General features: G+C 46.9%; 1 protein-coding gene across 8 annotated transcripts in view; it reads right to left on the bottom strand.

Moving 5' to 3' along the window:
• Window positions 1–20,708, bottom strand: part of PAX2 (paired box 2) — a 117,526-nt gene that overhangs the window by 70,070 nt on the left and 26,748 nt on the right. For all 8 annotated transcript variants that reach the window (XM_080400814.1, XM_080400811.1, XM_080400809.1 and 5 more), the window contains exons 4-5: window positions 12,926–13,011; window positions 10,736–10,855 (exon numbers count right to left, since the gene is read on the bottom strand). In XM_080400814.1, the coding sequence (XP_080256940.1) occupies window positions 10,736–10,855; window positions 12,926–13,011 (206 nt within the window). The remainder of the gene's footprint in view (window positions 1–10,735; window positions 10,856–12,925; window positions 13,012–20,708) is intronic.

The raw sequence follows: 20,708 nt of genomic DNA on the forward strand, positions 1-20,708 counted from the left end.
TCTTTTGTCAGGAGAACCCCTGCAAGCTTCTGCCTTTCATGAAAGTTAGGGGAATGGCTTGAACAGGGCCTGTCAAACCCTTATGGGGTGAACAACCTGTCGGTGAAGATTTCTGCTCAGTTCTACATAGGTAGAATGCTTAGTGAGCAAAGACTAACGTGCAAGGCTTTATGTAAACCACACTGCTAGGGCACACGTGGCTGTGTGACCCTGCAAAAGGGCAGGGGTAGCCAGGTGTGTTCCTGCAAGGTTGTCTGCAGAGAGCACCAGAAGGTGCCAACCATTGCGCACCCCAGGGCAGGCTTGGGCCACTGAAAGGGACCTCACCAGAGCAGGTGGGGAGAAGGGGTGTCTGCAGAGCTGTGGGTATGCACAGGCAGGCTGCTGGTGTCACAGACGTGTGCCTGGGGTGGCATCAGCATGTGGCTGAGTGCCTCTGTGTGTGTGTGTGTGTACTGTACACATGTGCTGTCTTAGCATACACAGCAGCAGGGATAGCAGAAGTAAGCATGTGAGAAGGCGCACAGCAGGAGAGATCAACAAAAGGAAATCAGAAGAGGACTGGGAGCTGTGTGGAAGTAGCGTCCAGTGTTTGTCTTTCACAAGAATGTGTCGACAGGCATCATTGACTGGCTTTCAATGGAGTTGCTACAGAGAAATCTGGCCCTCTCAGTCCATAAGCTAGAGTGTTTATTTTTGCTTCCTATTCTGAGGTTTGTCGTGTACCTCTGTGAGTCAGTTAGCTCCTGGGTGCAGTCTTGTCTATAGCTATGTATACGTAGCTTTTGCACTAACACCTCTGCTTCTGCCTACCATGCACATTTCCACACCTGGAGGAAACTCAGGGTAATGCTGAGAATGGAGCCACAAGGGGCTGCCCACACCTGGTACCAATGCATAAGGCCTCTTGCGCAGCACTCTCAGTGCCCACCAAGATGTGGAAGAGACCCCAGTTAACATTATGCATCCCCTCTGGAAAAGGGAAGCCCCTGTCTCCCTAAGTTCAGTGAAGGTATTCTAAGCAGGTTCTCTGTGTGGCCTGGTCCCTGTACATTAGGAAGTACGTTTGTGCCTTCCATCACCTCTGCTCTTGACTCCTCTCCCAGTTCCCTCTGCCACTGCAGAGCAATGGGAACTGGCAAGAAGGGTCACGGACAGTGCCCAGTATCATGCTGGTTTACATTAATGAGATACACACAGTGTAATCCAGCAATGGAGTCAGCCCTACAAAAGGAGGTAATAGCAGGCTGCCATGAACAGAGCAGCTCAGGTAATTGGTTTATCTATCTAGAAGCAGTAGTAGCAATCTCTGCACAGACAGAGTAGCAGTAAAGTCTCTTCCTTAAGGCTATTTCCTTTGTCTTTTCAATTGCTTGCACATCCATGTGAGATAGAGAGAGAGAGAGGAAGAGAGAGAGAGCTAGAGAGAGGGGGAGAAATGTTAATTTGTGAATTAATGGCTTTTCTCAGTGGAATTGTAAATTCAAATGTCACCTCACAGGGTGACACTACGCTGGGCTGCTGAAGAAGCAATGATAAGATCCCCCCCATCAACATGCCGACATATACCAATGCCCCTCCCCTCCCTGAAAGATAGCTATGGAGTGGAACAAGCTACTTTTAATTTGCAATAACACCACAGCAGAAGGATGCAAGAATGACTGCTTTCTGACTCTCCCTTCCACAACAAGCCGGGCCACATCTTTCCCTTTCCACCTCTACCTCCTTCCACCCCCTCTTCAACCCCTCCCATTTTAAACTGAGTCCAAGACAACACATTATCTCAACTCCCCCCACCCCAAACTAATCAAAGGATGAGCTAAGGGAGGGCTCTTTAGAAAGGATGCCTCTGCAACCCTCTCCTCTCCTGCAATAATCAGGTGAATTAATGACCCTGAAGTTGAAGTGAGCGCTGATACTCAGGCGTTGTGCAGCGTAGGGGAGAAAGCCTTCATTGTTTTCGAGCAGGAGGCGGGCAGCAGCAAGGGAGATTCATGGATGGAGATTGAATATGCAATTTTCTTTCACCTTGCCAAGAGCTGCCCCTGGGCTGTGCCTGGCCTAAATTTTTTTTTCTTCTTGCCATCTCTGCCTTATCCGGCCCTCCCACCTCCCTTCCATTCTTTCCAGAAAATTACCTTCAAAATTGATTTCCACTTTTACAAACAAATATAATGGGAACATGAGGGGGGAAAAAAAATCTTGGGCTGTGATGAATTAGGGCTGTCAGGTGCTTCCAAGTCTCCTTTGTTTTTGTTTTACTGCCCGTTAGGTTCTTTGTTTTTCCAGCAACTGGGAATAGTGCCCCATCCCACACAGTCCCTGTGGTCTGTGGCTACTGTCACAGGATATGTCCATCACCTGATGTCATCACTGTGTTTGTCCCTGCTCTCCATTACTGTGATGCAAACAGCCACTGCTAACAGACTGGCCCAGCCTTCCACAACACGATGCAACTGATCTCCTCATGGGGACGCTGCATGTCCCACACTGCCGGTGACCTGGCTGCTACAGCTGCAGTACGGGTCCCTTGATTTGCCTCCAATCTTCTTCACCCTGCTTCTCCTGTTCTACTTTGCCTTGTTCAGCTGATTCTTGATGAAGGTTTCCCAGCCCTCCCTGTTCTGATCGATCAGCCTGGGCCATCGGCATGTCACCTTGATCCCAGTTGTGCCTCAACGCTGTGTCACCTTGATTCCATAGCAGTATTGCCCTTATGTCTCACTGCCATGTCACTTGACCCCAAAAGCAGCGTCAGTGTCACCCTTGTCTCCCACTGTCATGGCACCCTGATCCGCTGTTATACCAGTTACCAACAACCCTCTAAAATGCCATTTGCCTGCACACTGCCAGCTGATCCCTTTTGCAGTTTATTCTGTCATCCACTGTGCATTCACCTGGGATCCTCACGGATCCAGGCACCATGCTCCCTCTGACTCCCATGCTCTCTACATCCATGACAAAACGTAGCAGTCACCTCCCTGAGTGCAGGCAGAGCCAGGGTACAACTCATCTAGAGCAAGAAGGTCCAGAGAGAGACGGGCACCAGCAAAACCGGGGAGCAGCCTCTGCACAGGCAGATACGGAGCAGGCAGAGACGCTGGGAGGAGTTGTAGCTGCCTGACTCCTGCTGACACATCAGCTGCAGCAACTCCTCCCAGGAGTGAGTCAAAAAGTGGAAGAAGAACTAACCACAAACTAAATACCCATAAATAAACAGTCAGACAAGCACACATTCACGACACTCACACAAATAAACTTAAAGAAAAGCTCTATGCATGAGCAAGACTCACCAAATGTAGCCAATAACATTTAAAGACACAAGAATGCAGACTGGGACACAAGGAGGTACTAATGCAGGTGCATGTCAATTAAATGTAATTTCTGAATAAACAAATAACTTACAAAAATATACATACACTAACTAAACAAAAACCTGGAACTCAAAGTAATTTCCTTAAATTCACATATACAAAATTAAATCATGTAAACAAATACAAACTATTTACATAAATAAACAACCTTCACACAGGCAAGAACAACCGATATATATACAACATACACGCAAATATATAACCCCAATGCAAATACACATCTGTACAAACTATATACAGAAGTGCACAGCACTAACAGGCTACGTATTCATATCCAGCAACCACAAAGATACAGAGATACTCCAAGTATGTAACAACACATACACACAGAATATACATACAAATATACAACATTCACATATATGCTCAAAATGTGAATACAAATACCTGGCATTCATAGAAATACATAGCACTAATACTGAGCCATACATGCCCAGACATCCATGTGATCCACAGTATGCATTCTCCTACTAGGCAATATTATACACAGCTTAATATAAACATTTTCCAGGTCTCCATAGGCATGCAGAAAGACACGGGTCCAGCCTGCCACTCACCCCAGTACATAAGCACAGAGTAGTAGAAACCAGTGATCCTAACACAGAAATACAAAAAACAAACAGACGTGCATTCCTAGGGACACAAATACACAAGCAGAGACGCACACAAATACAGCTGAAGCCAGACCAGCTTGTCTTCAGATAGTACCAAACCTGTCAAAGTAAGCAGCACTATAAGCTTCAGAAGCAGAGCATTCTGCCCAAACTGCTTTCTGTGATGTAAGCTGTTAACTCTCCCTTACCTGAAGTCGTCTTGAGCAACGCGTACCCCCCACACTCCCAGGGTGTGTGCGGACACACACACACGCACACCCACTGTTCCTTTTGCTTACAGGCTGACCTCCAGATGCATGGAGCATCAGCCCTCATTTCTGACAGTGCTGTGCTACTTATTCATTGTCCTCTCCTTTATCCAGCTTCCCCCTCCTCTCTTTTTCCACACATACTCTCCCTTTTCTGACCATCCTCCTGCAGTTTTATTTAAAGAGGTGCAGGATCAGTAGCAGGCACTTTTTTTATGTCCTGCCGCTAAGTCTCACCAGCTAGAGACCCTCAGGAGGGAGAAGTGGGTGGCTGCTGAGAATAAACTCCCTCTTCAGTTTACATTTTCATCTACAGTGGCAGGGAGTGTTACCTACACTTGTGTGTATAGACACAATGCACCTGGACATCCCCTGTGACCACGGCTGTTTGCAGTGATACGCCACTGCTGCAAGCTGGAAACTCTGCCACACTGCATGGAACAGGGAAGGCAGGTGGAAGACACTGCAAGAGTGTCTCCAGAAACTGCTCATTCCACTAGCACAGCCATAAACTGCTGAGTGCACGCTCCACAGCTCTGTGCGATAGTTGGAACATGGAGTCAGCACCCAAGGCAATGTACCTGCATGTGTCTCCAGTGTCACTAAGACTATTGCTGACCTGCAATAAAGTAATAATATAGCACAACACAAAGCACATCAGCTGTGGTGACAAGAAATCACAGCATGAAATGATGCAGCCACACCACAGACTGTGTGGTTGTGTCACTTGGAGGGGTCCAAACTCACTCTGTTGTCTTCAACAACACAACGGCTTTGGGAGAACAGGGACACCTGACACACCCAGAGGTGAACATACATCAGATGCCATGATACAGTCAAGTGGAATGACTCACTTGTACTCTTGGCAAGTGTATGCAGGCAGCATAGGAAAATGAATGCATTTCCCTACAGGACAGTTAAGGGCTAGACCTCTCCGCACTAGAACAACTACAGCACTGGTAAAGCATCATCATACTGTAGATGCCAGCATAAGCGTGCTGTATGTCCTGAAACAACCCCAGTATGCTGTGGCACAATACAGTCCTATGTTGTGAAAATACACAATTCTCAACACAGTGCTGCAGTGACATAGCCATATTGACTTCACCCTCGTGGCCAGGTGACAGTCAGTTGTCAATCAACACATTACATCAGCTGCAGTAACAACTCTGTGAATTGCAGTGACAGTACAGTACAGCCTGCACCAGTGTACCAACAATCACCACATTGAAACAACCTCACCGCATGCAGCGATGCAGACACACCACCAGAAACAATTCACAGCCACCTCTGTGAAGGGTGTAACGGCCTTGAGTGTAACAGGGCAGCGTAGCAAGCAGTGATACACTCCATCTCATCAGTGGTGTCACCGACCCACAACCTATAGTGATACAGTTACAACAACATGATAACCACAGCCACACTGCCAGCAAACACATATTGATGCCACTGACAATGACACAAAGTCACTTGAGATGTCACAACTACATCTGCCAAATTATATTATCGCCACTGTGAACCACACAAATGGGATCATACTTGCAGTGGCACACCCAGCTGCTGTGTATCTGCTCAAAAACACAGACCCTATTAAACACATTGCACATCTCTCCTCTCTGCACTACTTTCCACTTAAACAATTGAGTTCAAAATTTTCTTCAAGACAGTCTATGTCCTGGGGCAGTATCTAAAAAAACAGCTCTCAGGACTGGGAGTGTTGCAGATCTCCCTGCCTCACACTCCACCCAACGGAGGAGGTTCTGCTTTCCCAGTAGGAAAATGAGATCGTGGCCAGGTAGGAAAAGCCCAAACTGAACACTGTCAAAACCCTGCCCTGCAGTCAGCATCCTCCCATTTGGAGGGAAGGAAAAGAAAGCCACCTGTAATAAAAGCAATGCTTCTCAGTAGAGGGTATTGTGGTAGTAACAGAAAATTATGCGTGCAGCACCCAAGAGAAGGGCAGTGATGCTGAAAGTCCTGCAGCTACGGGACTGACAGTGTAAATGCTCCTAGTGCTAGCAGGCAGCACCCTGTTCTGCATAGCTGAACCCCATTTTGAAGAGTACAGTGAACCACCTGGGCTGACACAGCTAACACTCTTTGCAAAATGCCACCAGACCTGCCAAAATTTTGGTGACTCTACTGTCCCCCTGCACTGATGCAGCCCTGCATCACTCACTTCAATGTAAATTACTCTAATCATCAAAATGACAGGTGAAGAAAGGAAAGGAGGAACTTCTATCTTCTCAGGTTTGCTCCCCCATCTCTGCTGGGGATTCCTTTACTGCAAACAGCCCGAGTATTATTGCCATTTACAGTAGCAATCACTCCGTCCCCTCCTCTCCCACAAACCTGCTGCTGATATTAGCACTGATCATACTAACAAGCCTGTGGGTTTTATTACAACTGATACTAATAATACCGGACACATTACGTCTGCTTCTGCCAATGGCAGGCTGCAGATATGATCCCTGCTAATGTCGATAATACTGGGGGATATTATCTCTGCCATTGTCGGCATGGCAGGTATTATTGCCGGTAATGCTGTCAAATACTGCAGATACTGCCAAGGACCAAGATTAGTAATGCTGAGAATGTTACAGCACAAGCCTCACTGGAAGATGAATCCCAAGTGAGAGTTTGTGTCTATAGAAGAAGTCTGTGTTCTGCTATGGAGGGAAAGAGCCATCTCTAATGAGAGTGGTTTTGTAAAAATCCCAAAAGTTTCACCCAGCTGGAGATGCTGTGGCATGCAGGGAGCAGTTTGAAATACTGTTTTCTTACTACCCAATTATCTGTTTACCTGTCCCTCCATCCATCTATCTATCTATCTGTCCTTCCTATTCTCCCCATCTCTCTCTTTTTCTCCTTATACATTGCTCAAGACTACAAGCATGAGTGAGAGCTATTTTTTGTTAGTGCCTCTGGGTCACCCCAATTCTCATCCTTTCAGCTATCAATTGGGGGTTATGGAACAACAGAAATATTTGCGTATTACTTTTCCCCTTTATCCTTCTGGACTTCTTATTGCTGCTGCTTAGTCTGACAATGACCCTGCTGAGCTTGGCCTGCCATCACAGCATGGTACAACATTAGGATCGTGCAGAGCCAGAAATTCCTGTTTCCAGCTGCAGCACGATACTGCAAGACCCTCAGTGGTCTTGGGAAAGTCATTACATGCTCCAGGGACACTTCTGCCTCTGGAAGTTGGTGGGTGTAAGTGGTGGAGAAGGTCAGAGTGAAATTACAGCAACATTGGCAGTGCCTGCAGACTGCAAGAAATGGCATCCACAAGTGGAGGTGAACTTTTTTAGCCAATTTATTTAAAAAATCAGAGGACACCAACTCTGCTTTGTCTAATCTGTCATGGAAGCCAGAGGGTTTACAATCACTGACCAAAAACTGAAATAAAAGGAATACATGGTCTTAACAAGACAAATCCTTAACAAGACCATCCTTCCTAGGCACTCACCTGAGGAAGACACAGTGAGTTTTGAGGAAAGACTTGTGATCTGACAGTTCCTTGTTGTGACCAGTAGACACTCAGAGCTACCTCCCTGCCAGCTCACTCTCAATGCCGTGGTCATCCCAAGGCCACCCTCGAAGTTGCAGCCAGCACATTTGATAGTTTGGGATTTCCCCTCTTCCCTCTAACGCCTTGTGAGGGGCACACCTGTCTGTCAGCATCCATCGCTAAGCCCACCTCATGCATCTGTCTGGCTCCTTCTGTCCAACTCGGGAGTTCTGCTACATCATCTTGACACATAATTATCTCTCCTCTTCTTAATCATCTGTGCTACTGTCTAATGTAAGCACCAGCTGCAGCAAGGAGGACCTGGGGGAGGGGGTGTGCTCCTCTGTCTTTCTCCCACCCTGTTCCCCCCAGCCATCACAGAGGTTGCCAACAAGGTTTTCAGAACTGGGGATTCAGGAGCAGCTTGGTACTTCCCCCCCTTCTGCTTAACTGCATTCCTCATAGAGGAATCCTTGCAGCAGAGCTGGTCCAACAGAGCGGAAAGCAAGAGCGAGCAATGCTGCTGCTTCTGTCTCCTTTAGGGAAGATCCACCCGCAAAATGCTGGGAAAGTAGATGTGCATTGGGAGCTCATAAGGGCTTTTCAACGCAAGAATAAACCCTGCAGTGAAGAAACTGCAACAGAGCAGTGCTTAGAAGCTCTGGGAAATACTGAGAAGGTGTATGCATACAGCATGAGCGTGAAAGAGGTACCTGCACTGGATTTCTTGCCAGGCTTTCCTAATCCCCATCTCAGCTAGCACAATCAGAGCCCTCAGAGCTACAGGGGAGATTGCCCAGGAGTAAGTGCAGGTTCCCAGCTGTGCAAAACCTCCCCTTGGACCCTTCTAGCCTTGGGACCCAACTCTGCAAAGTGATGATGTCTTTCAGCATTTCTTAAGGCCAGTGTGAGCCCAGATAACTCAACCCTTGGCTAGGGGTCCCAAGCAAGGTTTCTCTGGGACAGCACAACATCTCCCTGCAGCATCTATCTGGGGTGGCAGGATGAAGGCTGTTCTCTAAGGCAGTTGCAGCAGTGTGATGTAACTGCCATCTAAAACTCTGAAAGCTAAAGGCAAGCAACATCTCCAGGTCTGTTTGGTACCTTTTTCATTCCTAGTGGGATATGTGGGCTCTTGTCCAGCAGTAGGGAGTCACAGAGTGTTGCTTGCTCTTCATAAATCAAATCTGGGATGGATTAAGGACAGACACAGGGAGTTGTTACTGTCAGTGTATCATTGTGAAGTGTCAGAGTCTTAGATCGTGACTTGGTTGTTTCTGCATTTAGTTGTACTGCTCAAAAAAAGCTCAGGTTCTGAGGCTGGAGGTGACTGTGTGGCTGCACCTAAAGTGGGATGATCTTTCCAGGTATTTGGAAAGAACAGCTGCTAAAGCCAGACTGAACTGCTTCATTTCAAAATGAGGTATGGAGGCACCATATTGAGAGCTGGTGGTCACTGTGCTAGACGGTATGAGAACAGGGGTTCACAAAACCCCCAAATAACTGCCAAGAGATTAGCACAACCACTAGAGAAACTTGTCACTCAGTTTGAAATGTTGCTATTTCCTATATATGTAGTGATGGGAAATGCTGGAGGGGTTTGCAATGTTTGCACCCTCTTATTCCTGACATTTTTTGACTTTGAGGCATTGACTCAGCCCTTCGATTGTGACACTTTTCTCTTAGCTGGGCCCTACTGCCATCTAGCTGGGAAGTGGATCTTCCTCTGGGGCCTGATCCAATTTCCAATGACATCAGCAAAAATCTTCCCATTTGCTTCAGTAGGAGCTGGATTGGGTTCTTACCTCTAGTTCTACTTTGTATTAGGGAGAAGGGGGTCATGATGACTGCCTTTTTTTCATGGGATTATTATGTTCATTTGGATCAGCAACTTAACAGATGTGAACCTCACCAGAACCAATACTGAGAAAATTACTAGCAAAACCCCAAAATACAGCATCTCTCTCCGAAGAGCTTTCTCTTCTTGCCACGTATCGCCTCACATTCTCTTGCACCGCACAGGTGTGGGGTTATAGCACACACAGCACACTGAGTCACCGGTACTGCTAAGAGGTCCCTCCACACAACAGACAACAGCGGGAAACAACATACTGAAGGCAGAGCTGAACCAAACAAAGTGGTCAGGCACTACTCTTAAGGAAAGTTCACCTCCTGGCCCTCAGTTTTTTAATGCATCAAATTAAAAGAGCAAGACTTTAGGAAAAAAGTTTACAAAGCCACCATAAGAGCACCAAGACCTTACCCACCCCTCCTGACTCAGTCTGTCTAGACCTGAGGCTCCAGCTGTTGGCTTATTTCAGGATTTACTTTGCCCTGAGTCCTTCCCAGCAGGTAGGAAGGAAAAGGAAATAGCTTAATCTTAATTCTTTAGAGCCCTAGCAAAGGCTTGGATAACAGCCTTAGGGCCACAGTACTCAGAGGCCTCCCGTTCTGCTTTCAGACTGTTGCAAGCATGGCAGTTCTGCTGTGGTAGATGCTACCCATAGAAAACTGGGCCCTTATGAGCACCAGCTAATGTAGCTCATGGCACGTCACAGGGCAGGAACTTGTTTGCAAGGGGAATGAAAGATAACTCCCACATTGCTGGTGCTTCTCCGAGATGGCATTTTGTTTGAAAACGAGTGAGTCGGGGAAACCACGTTTACCCGCAGTTCAAAGTCCGGGCACCTGCTGGCACCTGGGGAGTTCAGTTCCAGCCGTTTCCAGCAGTGAATGAACTTGGGATCAGCTCCAGCAATGGAGACGGCTCTCTGCCTGCCGAGCAGATGTCTGGAGACGCAGCCTGTCATGAAAGGGCCTCGGAAGAAGAGCATTCCAAGCCAGCAGGGCAGTAGCGGGGAACGGGTCTCTGTTGCTAAAACTGATCTAGCCCTTGGAGCAGCTGCAAACCTTGGCCTGAAATTGGAGCCTGTACATGGGGACAAAGAATATAAAAGGGAGGATGAGCTTCTCCCCTCCCCCTACCTTCATCACGTTTCCTCTTCTCGCCATTCGACCGAGGAATCCCCAGGATCCCGTTAATGGAGTAAGAGCCCACTGGATCATTGGAGGCACTGGAGACGGGAGGGGATGCTGTGCTGGGCACTGGACAAAAGGAAAAGGGAAAAAGGGCCATGAGGAGAGCAGCACAGCTGGATCCCCCAGCTGAAAGCTACACATGCCACCAGTCGCATAGGAAAGCCTGGGCGCTAAGCAGACTCCAGTCCCTCGCACTGAAGGACTCATACTCACTCTACTGCTAATGTTGCTGCATCCCAGCTTTGCCAGTCCATTCTTATACCGTAGCTCCTCAGCCTTCCAGTACAAGGCCATTAATAACAAGCAGGTGTATTCCACCAAGAAGCTAAACCTTGTTGTTATACCCCAGTTCCAATCAGGCTTCCCAGTGCATGCCATGGTAACTGAGTGCAATGCTGCACAGGCCACATTCTCTTGTGACTTCCTAGGCCATCTGTATTTTGCCAGATTATTTCCTCTTAGCATTTTTCCACCAGGAGCACCATGTTCTGTGTTAGCCAGATCAGCCTCTTACATGTCCACCCAAAACACTCGCTGAAAAATTACCTACTTAGCATAGGTTAGAAGAACTTCAGTGTTGGGCACTTCAGCTCCCTACTCGACAAATGGTGAGTCGGTGATACACACTCCGACCCAGATCAGTAACAATCTAGTGTCTTCCTTTGGCACTTGCCAATGTCAACAGGCAGGCTCCTCGTGCCACTCAGGGCTGTCCGAGATTGCTCGTGAGTTTCCAATATATCAGAAATGACACATCATCCAGATTGGAAATTATCATTTTGTGATAATCAGGGCTTTAGACTATAGAACAAGTAGAGCTATGCATTCCGTAGGCATGCTCATTATGTCCCAGTGTGTCTCTGTAATGGGGAGAACGTCCCGATTCTCTTATAGGCCACTACCCATCATTCAGCTCATAAAGCACTGACCTGAAGCAATCAATACTTCCAATACAAGCCTTCCAGGGTGGAGCAGAATCTGTCAACACTATCCAATGTAGACCCACACTTCCCAGTACATCCCAGAGCAATGAGAGACTCCAGCAGCAGCACTCGCAATCACTATCCCATCTCAGCCAATGCATTCCCTAGACATTGCGCTGCTTTTCCAAGAAGGAATAATACCTGCCAATCCATCTGTTGTGGTCAGTGATTCCCAGTCCAGTGAGCAAGTCCAGACTAAAAGGGCATCCAGAAATGCTCTTCCATACTGGCCTGTTAATTCCATTGTGCTCCTGAACACAATTTGTGCACAGGATTATATCTGCCAGCTCTGTCCCCTGCAGACCAGCACTTTCCAGTAAATCCTTGTACAGCAACTGATTCTCAGTAACCAACACAATCTAAGACAGCATCTAAGGCCACAAATAAGCCACTGTATTTCACAGTATCCCAGAATACTGTGTGTTTTTTCCTGCTCTGAATTGTTAGTGGATAAGCTGTACTAGCAACAGCAGACATATGCACCTTACGGCCCACAGAGTGGAAAGTACCTCATTGCATATCTAGCACAGTACCTTTAAACACAGCAGACCAGGAGACATTTGGTCACTTTATTACAGCCTCCATCTTCTGCTCACCTCGACAAACCCATCTCCCCCAGCAGAAAAGGCATTTTCTCAGTGAAATACACCCATGGGATACCTGACTGCAGAGCTAGAACAATGAAGAACTCAGTTGTGAGGAATCAGGAATACCTTACCCGTGTCTGTGTATTACTAGCTCTAAGAAACAGACCAGCAAAGGGAGAGAAGAGAAATTGGAAGAGAGAGGGGAAGAGAGAGTCAGGGTAAGAAGGAGACAAAAGGTGAAGACTGGTTCTTAGACAGGATAGCAGTAAATACTCCTCTCTGGGGAGGTGAAGGGGAGAGCATGACCATGAAATGGATGTTAAGGCAGAACCACTTTGGGCAAACCCCTGCTTTGGGCTGGTTTCTCTGCCATGATTACCTTCCCTACAATGCAACAAGGGCAACGAAGAACAGAAACCTCTGATTTCTGTTGAGGCTTCTCACACACACACACACTCCTCCCTTTTGCTCTGCTTAGCACCTGCTTCTCAGACCTTGTTCCCTCAACTAAGCTTCATCCTCATTTCCACTTGCCCTGCCACCAGCCCTCATGCCGGTCTTCTTACCAATAGTATGTCCTGGTGCAGTCACGCCTGTCCCGCTCCCGTCTGGTGTTGGGTGAAAAGGTTGCTGAACTTTGGTTCTGATGATCCTGGAAAAGAGCAAAACACTTTCAGAATTCAACTGTAACTTCTCTCTGCCTTCACACACCCGTAATCCCGGCTATTGGAACCCGAAGGCCTGATCCGAGCTCTGGGTGCAGCAAAGTGCCGTCGTTTGCCTTCTTGTGGTTCTGATTCTACTGTTTCAATGGTCCCATTCCCAACAAGTTGTCCTTGCTGTGCTCTGTCATCCTGTCATCTTTTCCCCAAACTTGGGTATTCCCTGCATAACTGTGGTGCTCGGTGAATGAGGTAGGATCTCCTGTGTGTTAGCAACTGCAGTATCGTTTATGACCTAATCTGCCAGCATGATCACAAGCCAGGCTTTGCAGCTAGTAGAGCCACTGTGGGATTTACAAACAGTGTAGATTTAATTTTGTTGTGTACTGAAAAAATACCTTTCTGGCATAGAACTGAAGGCTTTGTACTGATAGAAGGCTTTGCCAAAGCCCTTGCCCTTGATAAATGAGAAGGTGGGAGCAGAAGGTTCCTGTAGGAAGTGGTGATGGGATACAGATCACCAGGAAAAAGAAGCCCCAACAAAGAGGGCAAAAATTGGTGTTTATCAGGTGGTGAATGAACACAGCACAGGAACTCAAAAAAATGTCTCAGTGAATGCCACAGAGCTCATAATGCAGCTCAGAATTAAAATAAACTGAACTGCCAGTGCTCCGTTTCTCGTTACATGAAATCTTTCACCTTTGTGTCAGTGGTTTAAATCCAGCTGAGGTCAGCGGTGAAGGTAAATCACTAGCACCTAGTGCCTGGCTGGCAAGGTCCCTGCCTGCTGGCGGGTGCTGGGTATCTGTGACCCAGGGACGACTGTCTCAGCAAGGAACTCTGCAAATAAGCCATGACCTGTGGAGGCCAGATTCCTTTCTGACATTAAAATGAGCCTTTCCAATTAGGGTGAAGAGTGCAGATGCTCTTCAGCCTGAGTTTCTGGAACTCTCAGCCCTGCATTATATTAGCTTTAACTTCTTCCAAAAAATCTTTCCAGAAAGTGAAAGCAAATAATGCATTCTCCCTGCCCACCCGAGATCTTCCCTTAAAGATTCATTCTGTAGAATAAGTTGGCAAAACTTCAAAGAGTGAGTGTGTGGCTGGTGAGCGGTATGGCATGGATAGAGATAAGCAGAGGCAGTGAGAAGGCATGTTTTAAAAAGCACAACTCCTGAGAGTGAAATCTTTTTAGGAAAAGAAAGGTATTTCAGAGCGCTGTCACCTCAGCAAGTTAGGAAACTCCGATACACACGTGATGAAGCCTAGGCAGTAGCTGGAAGTGACAGAGAGGCTGCTTGGGACATAGCTGGAGGCCGGGAATGGCAAGGTTCTAGCTGGGGATGGAGATCCAGATCTTCACCCCATACAGCTCAGCAGTACCAGGGGCCCTACTCCTTAGCTGCTGAGGAGCTCAGAAGGTGTCCGAGGGCCTCAGGGCCAGATTCTGAGGTCTTGCTGATTTGCACTAGCTGAGGAGCTGATCTGAGAAGTCTGTGCTAGGGCAAATAATACAACTTTTTTCTTTTCTGTTTTTCTCTTTTCTTTCCTCTCCTCTCACATTCCCCCTAAAACCCCCTGAAGTGCCACTCTGGTTGTGTGAGTTTATTGATTTCCCCCAGCCCAGAGAAACAGAAAGAGGGGATGGGGTGCAGGCAAAGGGATGGAAATAGAAAGCTATAAATTATTTGTGACAGGAAAGCAATAGTGCCAGAGTGCTGAGCACAAGTCCCGTGTCACTATTAGATTCCTTTTAGCCTGATGACACTGTAAAAGAGGTTAAGTGTCTGATGGAATCGTACACCTTGGGGGCAGGGGCAGTCCAGGAGCAGAACAAGCCACAGAGAGCAGGTATATCAATTCTCCAGGCCAATAATATTCCCCTCATTGATCGCAACACAAAGTTCAAAAATCTCATTATAGCCAGGCAAACCTGCAACTTTTTAAAAATCAATAGAGTGATATAATGTATGTATACTTTGTATAAATGTATCTATCCATCCATCCGTCCGTCCGTCCGTCTATCCAAAATCTGCCTGAAGGTGTCTAAGTTAACCTACACATTATACTGTGTTACGTTCTATTGTAGTGTAGCATAGTGAATGGATTAGAAGATTATCCCTGCAGCCTTAGATGACATATTATAAAAAATCCTGTTAGCAGTGAGGTGACATCAGATGGTTCTATTCATATGGAGATATGACATCAGATTTTCCATCCGTACTGGGAGGTGGCATCAGACAGCTCAGCTTCTAGTGAGGGGAACCATAAGATGAGCCTAATTATACTGAGATGGCCGATCAGGCTGTGCTGAACCACGCTGCATGAAAATTGCGAAGTTTCAAAAAGCCTTTTAGAGTGAAACCAGCCTGTGAAACAATGGCAGTATAAAATGCCTGTCCATAATGCTTCAAAAACCCCGGCAAAGGATGAAGAGGAAGGTTCAATTTCCTTCCCTGTTCAGTTCATGGTCTCTTGGCTAAGAATGCCAGTCACTGCCAGTTGTGACTGTGATTACTGAGATGTGTCCAGTGGGAACTGGAATGAGACTCACCAGCTCATTTCACCAAGTAGCCGTCAGCTGGTAATGATTTTTGGTCACTACCAACCAGGGCCAGATTTCAGCTGGTGACCCAGGGGTGAAAGGCTCTGTTCAAAAACGTTCCCCTCCTAAGAACGAAACTGGTTTTATGTCAAGGGAAAGCGCTTGGAAATGGTGAGCAAAGAGGAGCAGTTCTGGTTGTGCAGCCTCCAGTGGCTTGGGTCAGATAATTCTTGGTATCAAATGAACAGCAAACCTAATGAGGCCCCAGGCAGAAGGTCGTTTCCTATGGCTAAAAGAAGAGGCAGGTTTTGAAGAGGCTCTGCCCAGGACTGCTCCTTTGTCCTGCAGTCATGGCCGAACTCTAGTGTGTAAGGAAAGAGGAGAAATCTCAGGGCCCTGATGCTCAGCATGGAACATGGCAGTGTGTCCCCCGGGGCTGAAGCATTTAGGGATAGTGACAAACAGCAAGATAGCTAGGCATTGCTGTTGCTGCTTTAAGAGGCTTTGAGTGAGGCTGTCCTACACGAGACCACCTAATGAAACAGCAAATGAGAGATGAACAGGGCTGACCTGGTCCTGTAGCAACAGATACAGCATAATAATGCTGCCTTTAAACTTCAGGATTGCTGAAAGCTTCACACCCTTACCCGAGACTAAAATACGCACTAAGCCAGCTCTGCTGCCTCAAACCCAGGATTTCTGGATTACTGCTGTGTAAGAGGGAGCAAAACCTTGACCACCTCTTGCTGCCTCTGATGGCTTGTTCTTGCCTCTAGACACTGGAGAAAAACAAGCTTCTTTGCAGAACACTTCCTCAGCCCTTCCCAAAAGCAGAAGGGTCACAAATCCTGGCACACCAGTCAGCAGTGCTGATTTCTCGAAGTAAGCACCAATATTTTCAAACGCCTTTCTTTCCTCCAGAAGAAATTGTCACTTTGGACTAAATTCATCCCTGCTGTAATTCCATCACAGTCAGTGACTCCAGTAACAGTGTCTGCGTTTAATTAGGGGCATAAACTGGTATTTACTGTAAATTCCCATTTTTCATTTTCCAGTGGGAGGTTTTTGCACAAGTTGTCTACTTTGAGTTTCAGAGAATATACACAGATTTAATACATAACCTTCTGAAGTTTCAGCAACAGGACATTTATAGATCTTTGATTGCAGTAAAGCAACTGAACTTCATTTCACAATCTGAATTTAATACGCGATATTATCTTAAGTAATGGCATATAATGTCATTGCAGTACGTAGTACTGTACTGTGAATTACACATCCATTCCTGGAATTCATGAGTTTTACCATAGCTGGCTTGTAGTAACTCTTTTCTAGAGTTAATACCACATACAGCTCCAGCTGAAACCAACTGCCTGTTTCCAAATGCCTTTGACTTTCTTAAACGTTCAGCATCAGATCGTGATTTTCTGATGTTTGATTTCTATTTCGTTATTTTCAGCTGGTTTAATGCAATTCCTTTTGCTGGTTCTGAATACAGATGGACAGGCAAAAATCATCTCTCCCAGTATGACAGTTGTAAGAAGCACTAATCAAATTTGGTCAAGAATGTAGAAAGAAATATTAGAAGCTAAAATTAGCTGAGACATAGTCCTTTCTGAGAAACAGAACTTTCTTCTATTCCTTGTAAATTCATGTCCAGAAATTATTTGCTAAAAAAATGACAGCTCACAGGAAACGTCCCTTGCTTCTCTGACATTTCTATCCAAACTCTCTTCTGGCCTGACATACTCTGTGGTTTCTCCTCTCATACTATTACTGTCAGAGTCATTAGTATCACAAATAGAAAGAATCATACTAGGGCTGATCAGAGGGAGAGGAGGTGGGTCTGACTCCTCTGGAGTCCCAGCCTAGCAATTTTAATCCTGGAAGAACAGACTGAAGTTGCACTAAGGGAAAGAGCTGTGTGTCCTGCTGCCCGGAGGAGACCCTAACAGATTTCGGAAAGCACTGGTATCCTCGCTTTGGTCATACTCCTTTGTCATGGATTATTTTTCAAAGTGGAAGGATACACTCAGCAGAGCACCAAACTCTTTGTAATTGTTTTGGAGTATTCATATTTTAAATGCTCCATATTAGAAGCACATTACAAGGCCCCAGGGTGTGCATTACTGGGCAATTAAAGCGGTTCTTGGAAGGCTAACATTGCGAAGCTTCAGCCTTTTCTCTGCAGTGTGTCCAAGGGAGGCTGTGATGGCCAAGGAACACACACCCTGCTGTGCCACACTGCTTAATTAGTGCAGGGCCGTACTGCTGAGTCGCGGGCTGTGCCGGCGGCAGGGACGAGGCAGGCTGCAGGGGACTCAGTGCAGGGCTAAGCAAGACAGTGATGCCTTCTCTGCATCAGATTGCTCCTACAAAGGGCCTCGTGACCATCCCAGCGATGCTGGCATCAAAGCATGCCTGAGGAAAAGAAGGAGAACATGGGATGGGAAGAGGCAGGTTTGGGCTCCTTGGTGACAGCCCCCATGGAGCCAACAGTATCCCAGCTGCAGACTGGTGCTGAGCAGGCATAAGGATCTCTGAACATGGAAGGCGCTCCAATGGGAGAGAGTCATGTTTCTGTGCATGGGTCGAGGCACATCTGAATTCACAGTTGAGTAAAAGAAAAAGGGGGCGGGGGGGTGAAGGTCTTGTTTGCACCAAGTTCAAAATGGAAAGCAAGCTTCATAGCATGGTGAGGGAAAACAACCAAGGGATTTGGGGGTGAAGGATGGGAAATAGAAAGTCTGATAGTTAGAGCCTAATCCGACTTAGGGAAAGGGCTTCAGTTCCTTGCTCTGTCATGGACCTCTCGTCAAGACTTTGGACAAATGGCATTTCTCTCTGTGCTCTGTTTCCTGCCTGAAGTGTGAAGATAGAAGCATTGTCGTGCCACCTGGGGCACAGTGAGGACAGCTGGAAGGAGGAGTGAAGGGCTCAGACTCGGCAATAACAGGGGCCAAGTAAGTGCTTCAGCGAGCTGTAGCACAGTATTGGCTTCATTCCCCTGCTTGAAGCAGAAGTGACATGTACCCTGCTGACAGTGGCTGTACGTGAAGGGAAGGGAGATAGGCAAAGGCAACAGGAGCTGTATTTCAGCTGCACTGGCTTTGGTGATCACGTTTGAATTTGCGGCAGCAGATGCAGTTGGGAAGATGAGAGTGGCAGTTGCCCCCCAAAAGCCACAACATAATTTTCATTAGGATGTGGGGGGGACAAGTAGCTTCTCCTACTGCTCTCAAAACCCACTGCAACACTTGCAGCCCTCAGAACAACAGCTGACATTGGCAGGAGCAGCAGACTCAGCTTCCTTGCTAGCTGGCCTGCGGCTCTGGTGCTCCCTGCCAAGGCAGCAGAATGCCTTCAAACCCTGCCATATTCAGGGGCCACAAGCAATATTCACACATTCAAACTCTCTCCTGTCATGAAAATTGCATTTCCTTCTCCCTACCTTTTGGAATGGGAGAGAGGAGGAGGGTGATCATGTACTATATTAGTATATAAGCACAACTATGAGAGATTAACTTGATTAGATAGATAGATTGACAGTCCCAAAAGGTGCCTGAAGAGTGATTATCTGTTTTCCTGAAGCTTCTGAATAGATGAGAGGTTGAAATGGAGATGCCTTACATATCCCAAAACACAGTCCCAGCCCTCCTTGAGAAAATTTGACCCCTTATCTGCTGTTAATCTGTGTAGGTCTGTCAACTTCACTAGAGCTACGCTGACATCATGCTTGAAGACACAAGGAAGAATGTGCCGCTGTGTTCCAGGTCAGCCTGCTCACTCCAGACCCCAGAGAGAGAAAGCCCTATCCTGCTCTTTTTTCTGACTGCATTTCTTGGCTGCACTCTGCGGAAAGGCAGAATTCACAGCAGCAGTTTTACTATCTGAAGGGCTTAGAGAGGAGCTAGAATTTTTTTTGTTGTTTTAAATCAGTGACCCATGATGACACCATATGGTTTTATTTCATTTAATTTGAGCAAAGCATTAACGTTCAGCTTCTAGCAGATCTCTGCCCATTCCAGTACTGCTGTGCTACACGGTACAAGTCCAGAAGTGAGGAAGAGGGGTGGAAGAAAGGAGAGAAAGGTGAAGATGCCTGCCTTCTGGAAGGGGGGAGATCTGCCAGGCAGCGGGGGCAGCCTGCCAACTCATTCTGCTGAGCAGTAACACACAACTTCATGCCACTGGTACTGATGTGGTTGACAGCAGTCAGCCCCATGTGCATAGGTTGCCTAGCCTGACCTCCCAGAATTTGCTGCATGAAGCTTTAGGAAACATTTTCCCATTCATCCAGGCGGATTTGTGTTAGGGTACAGAACCCACCTGGGAAGCAGAAGGTGTGCTTGAATAGTTGCTGTGCTGTGCAAAGCTGTGCTACAGAGCCATCGGGGCCCGGGCTGCCTGCCTTAAAGCTGGCTAAAGTATATCTACATGAGCTGCAGTGAAGCAGTGACTGCAGCATAGAAATGTCCTCAGGCAGGTGTTTCTACTTTTATTACACTCGGTTCACGTTTGGAAGGCTTTCTTCACAGTCAGGAAAGCCAGAAATTCATTAAAATCCAAACATCTAGAAGATGTCATACAGTTTACAAAATATTGGAAGTCAACTTGATCCTGGCTGTAAGTGTTTGACATCTTGGGTTTAAGGTGAATTAAGGAAATCTTAAAGGACAAAAAGAGTTCCACTCATCTTGGACGTAGAAACACAGGCCTGGGAGGAACCACCTGGGTCAATGGGTCATCAAGTCCACATTCTGATATCACAAGCAACCACAGAGCAGATGCTCAACTCACAGCACACTTGTAAGCATCCATCCCAGCAGCTACAGACCTACCATTCCCCTTTTACAAACTCATAATCTCTGCAGCAAAAGACCAAAAGCTTCAAAAACAACAAGCCACAGGAAGAGAGCAGGAGAGAAGCATTGCCAGTGGCTAGGTACCCTTCACTAGCAAGAGGTTTCTGCCGTGAAAATGCCCGGAAGGTTTTGAGCTCTTAGGCATTCACCATTTTCTAAGAGTACACCTACACTGCAATGACTGCAGTACAAAGCGGCATCTTCTGTTCCCTAGGGACTGGCTGGCTTGGGTCCTGCTAGCAGCATAGCTGCAGCAGCATGGGGCTGGCGTGGGGCACAG

The sequence above is a fragment of the Falco punctatus genome (assembly GCF_963210335.1).
Source record: "Falco punctatus genome assembly, chromosome: 9".
Taxonomy (NCBI): domain Eukaryota; kingdom Metazoa; phylum Chordata; class Aves; order Falconiformes; family Falconidae; genus Falco; species Falco punctatus.